At 39.4% G+C, this 10,243-nt stretch overlaps 1 protein-coding gene across 1 annotated transcript; it reads left to right on the top strand.

Annotated features, from left to right (window-relative positions):
• The first annotated feature begins 1,820 nt into the window (after positions 1-1,820).
• Positions 1,821-3,623, top strand: LOC134673937 (uncharacterized). Its single transcript, XM_063531981.1, has 2 exons — positions 1,821-2,946; positions 3,399-3,623. The coding sequence occupies exons 1-2, from the start codon at positions 2,127-2,129 to the stop codon at positions 3,419-3,421; spliced, it is 843 nt and encodes a 280-aa protein (XP_063388051.1). The 5' UTR covers positions 1,821-2,126; the 3' UTR covers positions 3,422-3,623.
• Positions 3,624-10,243: the final 6,620 nt, after the last annotated feature.

Here is a 10,243-nt window from a genome sequence, read left to right as displayed (position 1 = left end):
TCTACACGATCCGTAGCCAGACGATAGTAGAGGTAATTACTCGCCCATTCATCTCCTACATATTTACGAAAAGCTATGCACTGATTCACGAGGTTCAGCGAGATGTTCAGTTCTACCAGTATATACTGGCCTCTAGTAACGCATAGCCAGTATGAACAAGAAGTTCAAGGGTTTCTGAATGTTACTGACGCCAAAATGTTTCGTGAACCAGATGTCTGGAAGCTACCAATTAGCTGCTAGACCCGCCGGCCATTACTGAACTGGGACTCGTTTATTAATGCCTGCTGTGCAAGATACGGAGCGATGGAGTATACGTGGTATATGACATATAGCTTAAGGCGCATCCCTACCGCAACGACCCGATTGGCTATAAAATGAAGACCAATATTTTGTGTTGTTAATAACATCTTTACAATTCCCTTGGTAGTCAAATCTATTAGAGATTACTCCTATACGCTTAAATTATGTTTAGCCGTTGCTGATAGCTTCGAATAGAAGTTAAAATATCAAATAATATCTTGCAGTCACTGCTCGGAAATATGGCAATAGATGGTCTAAATCTTGACTCGAGTTGTACACCTGAATCAACAATCCACACTTAAACTTTCCATTCACTAATTGGTTGAGATTGATTCACCACCACATTTATAACGTCAGTGCCATAAAATACATCATTAATATTACAATTTACAATAGCATTCCAAACTTTTTATTTATCTATCTTTTTTTAAGTACCTAGCGAAGCTGCAAACTTTCTGGCTGAGCTAATAATTTACTTGCAGTGCAATGTCCAAGAAAATTCTAGTAAAGTTTTTTGTTAAAACCGGTTTTTCCTGCTGAGTAAGCATAGATGCCATATACTTTATATCTTCAAAGAAGCAAAGAAAATATTTAAACTGTATGATTTTTACAAGACTAAAGAGGCGATGAAGCTTAAGGGCTTACGTTGTGTTATTTTTTAATCTGGACCGTGAAAAGGTTAACTTATTAATTCGCTTTTTCTCGGTGTTAGCTGGGAATAATTCTGCAGGCCATTTGTATTTGATATTTTGTCGGCAGCCGCAGGACCTTGGCGAAAAACGTCCGACGCATTGCGGGCTAAGCGGCACGTGCGTTTTGAGGTCTCCGGGGGCGTTCTCTTTTGGAATTTAATACAAGGAACTGTGAGTGAAGGTGGGCTTACGTGATACAGATACTTATTTAAAAGGAGGGTCCCAAACGTAACAAAGATAATATAGATTTTTTTAGGTTTGTCGTAAGGTTATTTTATTTTTAGTGTTCCGTACAAAACTTTGTTCACGGAACACTTATGGGATCACTTCGGTCTTGCAAATCAGTTAATTTAGTAGTTTTTTACGTTTATTTGCCGCACTAATGCTATTATGGCCTGGTTTCCTCTGGGTTGGAAGGTCAGATGGCAGTAGATTTTGTAAACACTGAAGCCTGATGTGACAATTCTTGGAATTAGGTTCCTAAATGTACCCCAAGCCCCCCAAATGCAAGCAAAAAGCTTGCAAAAAGTTTGGATAACAAGGAATAAGATTTTTGACAACAAATGGAAAGTAAGAGCAAAAATAATTGCTTTAGGTATAGCAATATTTAGCCAGATATCTGTTAGAATCGTGTAGTATACCCTTTACATCTCATTCTATTATTACACAGGCAACACCTACTTTAAGATCAATGTTGCCACTCTACGCCTATCTGGTTTCTCTCTTTCGTTTTCCCCTCCGCTCGAAACGTAATGGCTCCGCATAAGTCAATTTTATTTTATAACTTTCAAGTTAAGATGTGATATTTAATAATCCGATTTAATCGACCCTTTGACATGGACGAAATGTAGTTTGATTTATTGCAAATTAAAACTACGATTTTGTTGAGTAAAAGAAGCATTTTATTTTCGACGACATCCTTCGCCGCAGTCCTACGCAAGGCCCTGCGCCTTCATCCTGCACATCAGTTTATGTACCCAGAAGAGAGTGCTGCGAGGATACTGAAAACAAAACCGCAGAAAGGTACGTCGGAAATAGTGTCATTTTTTTGAGGTTAGAATTGCACTTCTCTCGTTGCATATAACCTCACTTTTCTTCGATTGCTCAACTAAAGTCACTACAAATTAGTCCAAAATGTCGTCAAACAGTGAAAATAACGGGCACATTCCAGTTGAGAAACTGGATGGCTTGGCAAACTATTCAAATTGGAAATTTGCCATGAAGATGCTACTAACGCTGGATGGTCTATGGGGCTGTGTGGAAGGTACGGACACCAATGCGACCCACGAAAGCCGCGCTTTAGCTAAGATATGTTTAACGATCAAGCCTGCACTGTACCAGTACGTGCGAGATGCCACGTCGGCAAAGGATGCCTGGAAGAAACTCGCCGATGCCTTCGAGTCCAAGGGCCTATACCGAAAAGTGCTCTTGCTACGTCAACTGCATAAAATAGAATACAACCAGTACAGCAGCATGTCGGAATATGTCGAGGCGGTGATGCGGCTCGTTCAACAGCTCGATGATATAGGCAAGAAGATAGACGATGATGAGGTAGCGGAGATCCTGTTGAGTGGTTTACCGCAGGAATTTGACAACCTGGTGTCGGGTCTGGAAACCGCCTGTCTTACAAGCAAACTCACGGTGGAGCTTGTGCGTGCCAGATTGCTACAAGAAGAACACCGGAGAAGTGCCAGTGACCAGGAGGGTGTGAAGGCCTACCTAGGAAGCAAGAAGAAGAAGTCATCGCCTATGTTTTGCCAGTTCTGCAAGAAGAGCGGACACACTATCAAGCGTTGCTTTAAGCGCAAGAAGGAGCTGAAGAACAATGAAGAGAATCACACTATGCTTGCATCAGCCATGGTATGCAGCGGCAGCAGCTGCCATGATTTTGTCGTGGATTCCGGAGCGTCCCAACATATGGTTGCTAATAAGGAGCTACTAGAAGAACCTAGAGGTAAAAATTCTACAATTTATATAGCTAATGGTAATAAATTACATAGCAATTGTAGTGGTAGGGTCCCTTTGTGCTCCAATATTAGCCTTGTAAATGTTCTCCATGTGCCTGACCTCTCCAGCAATTTACTGTCCGTTAGTCAAATCACTGACAAGGGTTATACTGTCGTTTTTAGTAGGGATCATTGTAAAGTCTTTGATAATGTTAAAGTCACTGGCGATCAACTGTTAGTTCCTTGTAAGGAAAATGGTTTGTATAAATATAAGGCTCAAGTGCGACACATCCTTGAGGAGGAGTCTTCCAAGCTCTTGCAAACCAGGCAAGAGACAGTGAATGCTCACGCTGTTTCGACAGTGCCAATGGATCTAATCCATAGACGTCTAGGTCATTTGTCTGAACCAGGTATGAGGATTCTTGGTGATGGGGAGAAATGCATGAACTTACTTTTTCAGAAAGAAGACACCATCAGTGGTAGTTGCGAGCCGTGCTTGACAGGCAAGATGGTGCGAGCACCGTATCCTGCTGTCAGCACGAAGCGCACTACCCAACCACTTGAACTCATCCATTCAGATGTGGCCGGACCGATGCAAGTCCAAACTTGGGGTGGAGCTCGTTACCTTTTGACCTTCACAGATGACCATACCCGGAAAACGTGGGGCTACCTTATGAAGCATAAATCACAGGTGAGTTCACATTTTATTAATTTTAAAACTATGATTGAGAAACAATCCGGATTTTTAATAAAATGTTTGCGCAGTGACAATGGCCTTGAGTTTACAAACAATAAACTGGCCAATTATCTTAAAGAACATGGTATTATACATCAAACCACTGTCCCTTTCAATCCTGCTCAAAATGGAACAGCGGAAAGGGCTTTTAAAACGATTTTTGATAAAACTAGGGCTATGCTGCAGGAATCCGGCCTGTGTAACCGCTACTGGGGAGAGGCAGTTATGACAGCCATTTACCTGAAAAATAGGTCTCCTACCAGAGCGCTTTCAGGTGGAATTCCCGAGAGCTTATGGACTGGGTCTCCTATAGACATCAGTCATTTACGTGTCTTCGGGTGTACTGCTTATGCACATGTGCCTAGTCCAAAGCGTCGAAAACTTGATGCAAGAGCAAAAGCGTTAATTTTTGTTGGTTATGGTGAAACTTTTAAAGGATACCGTTTGATTGATCCCACTAAACCTCATAGAGTTATACAGTCCAGATCTGTTATTTTTAATGAGGATAAATTTATAGGAAAACATGACAGTAGTAAAAAGACTTGTGTAGCCAATTTTTATAATTACTATATTGATAAAGACAATTTTAATAATTCAATGACTAATAATGAAAATAATTCTTTTAATGCATTGAATAATTTTAATAATGACTCTCATTTTAATGTTAATGATGTCATTCAAAATAATGAAAAAGATAAATCAGCTGAGTGCTCATCCTCTTCAAATACAGTTTCAGATGCAGAGACCCTGACGCAACCGGCGTGGTCACCGCTCTCTGAGCACTACTGTACGGGCGATGAAGGTGCAAGTGACAGTCCCGGTGATGAAGATTGCGTCCCAAGGGGCGCTTTGTCTTCTCTGCCGGAGTCATCATTTGATGATCATGACGACGGTGATGAAGTGGGTGCTCCAAGGGGTCCCGTGTCTTCTCTGCCAGAGTCTGCACCAAGTGAGCCGACGCTGCCGGCTGTTTCCGACACGTCTCGTTCACGTCCCGTACGTAAAACACGAGGTAATGTGCCACAGCATCTCAGAGACTATGATTTATCTATGATAGCGGAAGGATATTCGCCAGATGAGCCTGCATCATACCGCGAAGCCATGCAATCTTCTGAAAAGGAAGACTGGCAGCAGGCAATGCAGTGTCAGTATGACTCTTTAATTAAAAACAAGGTATGGATCTTAGTAGACAGACCTGCAGATGAAAACATCGTCAAGTGTAAGTGGGTTTACAAAAAGAAACTCGACACCTCAGGTAAGCCTGCCAAATTTAAAGCTAGGTTGGTTGCCCGTGGGTTTAGTCAAGTAGAGGGCATTGACTATACGGACACCTTTGCACCTGTAGTGAGGCATAGCACACTGAGAATATTGTTTTCTATTGCTACTGAATTAAACTTACAAATAGACCATATCGATGTTACAACTGCATTTTTAAATGGGGAATTAAACGAAAAGATTTATATGGAGCAGCCTTTAGGCTTTAAAAACTGTGATAAGGTTTGTTTGCTTAAGAAGAGCTTATACGGCCTTAAGCAAGCAAGCCGAATGTGGAATATCAAAATACATGATTTCTTAGCACAAAATAATTTTACTCAGAGTAAATGTGAGCCATGTATTTATACAAAGAAGACAAAGACTGAATATATTATTATTGCATTGTATGTTGATGATTTTTATGTATTTCACAATAATTGTATTAATAATATTTTACAACTTTTACAAAATAATTTTGAAGTCCGTCATTTGGGCAAATTGAATAATTGTCTAGGAATGAATGTTTATAGAGAAAATGGTATCACAACCTTAGATCAAACTGAGTACATAAAGCGTTTATTATTCAAGTATAATATGTCAGATTGTAAATCTGTTTCTACACCTTTACCGGTTAATTGTAAATTACAGAAATCAAATAAGATATGTTTAGATGATGAAGTCTATCAGTACAGACAGTTATTAGGAAGTCTAATGTATTTATCAGTCTGTACTAGACCGGACATTTCTTATGCATGTAACTTAGTATGTTTAACACATGTTTTGATGAAAATCATTGGCGCATGGCGAAGCGTGTGCTACGTTATCTAAAAGGTACTATTAATTATGGCCTTTGTTTCACAAAGAGCAATACTTTTAACCTTACTGCATACGCTGACGCAGACTGGGCCAATGACCTTTCAGACCGCAAGTCCTATACTGGCTTTGTGATTAAGTTAGGATCTAATGTAATTAACTGGGAGGCAAGAAAGCAACAATGTACTTCTCTTTCAAGTTGCGAGTCAGAATACGTAGCTATTGGAGATTGTTGTAAAGACATATGTTTTGTACGAAATTTCTTGTCAGAAATTATCGATAAAACTTTTGACACTGTCATTTATAATGATAGCCAAAGTGCTCAAAAATTACTGTTAGTTAAAGAGCACTCCCACAAAAGAACAAAGCATATAGACCTAAGGTATCACTTCATTAAAGATCTGATTCAAAAAGGGAACTTAAATGTAAGGTACTTGCAGACTGACAAAATGGTAGCAGATGTATTAACAAAACCTTTATGTGCTGAAAAACATTGTAAATTTATGCAGGGACTTAATGTTAAACCTTTAAAATGTTAATTAAGAGCCACTTCTCTACCTATGATTTTTAAATGTGATATTCATTCCTGTTTTACCTAGTTATAGCTGCATGTCTATATTTTACGTCTATGTGTTTTTACTAGACTTAAGTCTGCAGCATGTAATTTATTCTAAGTATGCTTTATGTAGAGCCATACTTAGAGCTTTTCTAGGCATGTAAAGTGCAAGGAGGAGTGTTAGAATCGTGTAGTATACCCTTTACATCTCATTCTATTATTACACAGGCAACACCTACTTTAAGATCAATGTTGCCACTCTACACCTATCTGGTTTCTCTCTTTCGTTTTCCCCTCCGCTCGAAACGTAATGGCTCCGCATAAGTCAATTTTATTTTATAACTTTCAAGTTAAGATGTGATATTTAATAATCCGATTTAATCGACCCTTTGACATGGACGAAATGTAGTTTGATTTATTGCAAATTAAAACTACGATTTTGTTGAGTAAAAGAAGCATTTTATTTTCGACGACATCCTTCGCCGCAGTCCTACGCAAGGCCCTGCGCCTTCATCCTGCACATCAATATCACACACGCAACTAGACACAGTCCTCCAGTACTCTAATAATTTGCAGACCATAACTCATTTCAAGACTAAGAAGAACTAACACTGCATAATTCCCATTTCAACACGTCACGTTCAAACCATTTCTTATGAAAACACACATTGTTATTACATTACTTACTGAATAGCTTTTTGCTCTTCAAATTTTGCTCTTTTGGTCATTGCTAAAACCACAGACTATGTAAAGGTTACCGATTTGCCCGTATACTAATGTCATTATGTTGACGTTATGGGTGAAAAGCGAGTTCATGATCACTAACAGACCTATATCTTCGGGAACTAAAACATAATAGAATGTAGGAAGCCACATGACCTCTGCAATGTGGTTCGGTTCCCTTCCAAGTTGATTCAAGAGAGATGACATTACGCTGTGCCGTAAATATCTAATTTAACCCTTAAACAGGCCTGACGCATTTTTTAATTTTGATTACAGATTCGGGTAGGTAATAGCTTTATAAGAAAAATAATTTCTTGTTTTTTTTTTATTATCACTAATTCATTAAAAAACCCGGTGGTTGTTATATGCCCACTGCCCGTTACCGATGGTGTTAAAATTTAAGGGTAAGTCACGAGCACATCACATTTACACTTGCGGTACAAAATGCACTAACTCCCAGCACTTCCATAGCTCGCGTGGATGTCGTGGCTCATAAGATTGACCGTTGAATAAATATTTAATTTAAAATTCAAAAGAAAATATATTACTTTTGCACTATGAGGGCTCGTTCATACTAATAAATATTACCCTTAAATTTCATGTAAATCCCCTCCAGGGCAGTGGTCACATAGAAACCACTTGAACGTGCCCCAGACAGGCAGAGGGTTCATACGAACCACAAACTTTTAAAGCGCATATTTTATCAGAAAACAATAACTAAGGTAAATTATGACTTACTACACATACATTATCTAATAATCTACCAAAAAAAAATACAACGCAAAATACGTACACAGTATTTCTTTTCGGTGTAATAAAGGTTTATAGCAGGGGAACTGCCATTTGTGGTCGATTTGAACTTGACAACTAAAAAATGTCAAAGAAATTTGTATTGACACCTCCCATTTTTTTACGTTTGGAAATCACCCACTTTATAGACTTTACGACTAATTACGACAATGACATTTTGCGGTCGTTGTATTTACTCAGCTCGCCAAAAAAAAATCATTTGCTATGTGGTACTTATAAATACACAACCTGTTTAAGGGTTAAACCACTAGTTGATACCTGTATTACGTATAAATTATGCAGTCAAACAACTCGCAAGGTTTCAAATAAAGCGCAATTTCTTCCAAAAAACGCCGTGATCGATCGTTTGGTGACGTGATTCATATCTAAAACCCACCGCAGGGCTCTTTTGCTATCTCTCAACGAACACAGATGTGTTTCAGGGGAACCAGCATTAGTGAGAACTCGCGGCACTTATCAACTATGTGACCACGGAGATCACTTTAAGCGGATTCTAGCTCACAAACGAATGGAACATTAGTCAGATTCGGCCATCCCGACCACAGTGAGCGCCCTAATGCCAGCCTGACTGACGGAATTAGGTGAACGCAGATATCGGAGACATTTGTACTGAAAGAGAGAAATTGCAAGGATAAGTTTTAAGTTAGGTTTGTTCTGTCTGTGGATCAATGAATGGTTCAACGGATACCTATACTTAGGTACATACTGCTGTGGCGCAACGACGCGAAGGTGATCTTGGCCTCTGAAACCAAAGACCGCCATGCTACTTTATCCAAAGTTATTTCTGTCCAGTCGATGGCGCCGAGTTCGCTAAGGTCTTTTTGCACTTCGTCTCTCCAGCGGTACCTATGGCATCCAGCTATCTACCTATATCTACCTAGTAATAATAGCTTTCCCAAATTAATGTCTACGAGTATCACAATGACCATTAAATAACCTTCTCAGCATCGGTATCGTAAGTGTCCCACACTTGATTAGAAAAAGAACCAATCCTCCTACCTATATTCTTTTATATCGCAAATAGACATGATTTTATATTATGTCGCAATAACCCATATCATTTCAACACACTGAACTGTAAATGAGACTCGTTTACTGAGCCATCACCGAAATAGAAGAAACGAAATCTACGGGACGAAATAAAAGAAGCTTTTAAGATGTCTAGACATTGATGTACTTTGTTAGGATTTCGTGCCAAAAAGGTGTACCGTACCAAAAATATGATTTTTGTCACAAATTTCATTGACCGTAAGTACTTTTCTTTCAATAGGTAGGTAATTATACTCATCAGGCAATTGTATCAAACCCAAACACAAAATAATTAGGTAGCGTAGTCTTTTCACAGAGTTCCTACGGCCACCTCCCGTGTTCATCATCAAATCAGCTGACTCAAATCAACTTGAGAAGTTTCAGCTCAATCAAATAGGTAATAAGAATTGGGTTTAGCTTACAAACATTGGCCCGAACATACAAACATTGCAAGTTAACTAAAAGCTTGTGAAAATAGTGTGAACTTTACACATTAGGTACCCGGGCGCTTTACAAGATTAAATAAATGTGATCAGGGGCGCAATTCTCAAAAGCTTGTAACTTGTAATACAAGTGGATGACACTTTTTAACAGCTTTTGTTAGAAATAGACTTCCACTTGTACTACAAGTTACAAGCTTTTGATAAACGGGCCCCTGCTTGCGATTCACAAAACGCCGCTGAGCATTAAGGGCGATTTACATAATAGACATACACCTACTTACTTACAGAGATATTCAAAGTTTTAAAAAGCTTGTTCGCTTAACCGTACCACTCCGTGTGTCCATCGTCTTACTGTTCCGTGATTACATATCGATTCGGTTAGACAGTCCACTGAGCTGGGACGACGTTGGACTTTTAATTCTGCAAGCCTTTCTGTGATTGGGAATCGAAATTGGTTTTCAATTGCTGATTGGGAGAAGGCAATTAATCGTGACTAAATCAAGTCTTGATGCAACGATGTGGATTTATGTGGATTTTTATTGCACTTGCTTGTAAGGGTGTGATACAGACTTTCTATATACACCTGTGTGAAATACCACTACGTTTTATGATTTACTCAGTAGAAATTTGCAGTAAACTTCCTTCCTTCTTTCCGGGGTGCATCTGTACCTATTACCGACAGCCTGGAACTCCTCGGCATGGAGCTGAGTTCAGTCCTCAGCTTCGGCAGTTTCATTGAGTCTAAAGCACAAACTGCGGCCAGAAAGCTGGGCGTCCTAAATAAGGTGAAGCGATACTTCACACCTGGACAGCTTCTAACACTTTACAAAGCTCAAGTCCGGTCGTGTATGGAGTATTGCAGCCACCTGTGGGATGGCTCAGCTAAATACCAACTCGCCGCTTTGGACTCAGTGGAGCGCAGAGCCAGGAGGATGATTGGC

The sequence above is a fragment of the Cydia fagiglandana genome, chromosome 19, assembly GCF_963556715.1.
Source record: "Cydia fagiglandana chromosome 19, ilCydFagi1.1, whole genome shotgun sequence".
In the NCBI taxonomy this organism is placed as follows: Eukaryota; Metazoa; Arthropoda; class Insecta; order Lepidoptera; family Tortricidae; genus Cydia; species Cydia fagiglandana.
Note: the sequence above shows the minus strand (reverse complement) of the source record. Positions and strands in the feature narration are given on the sequence as shown.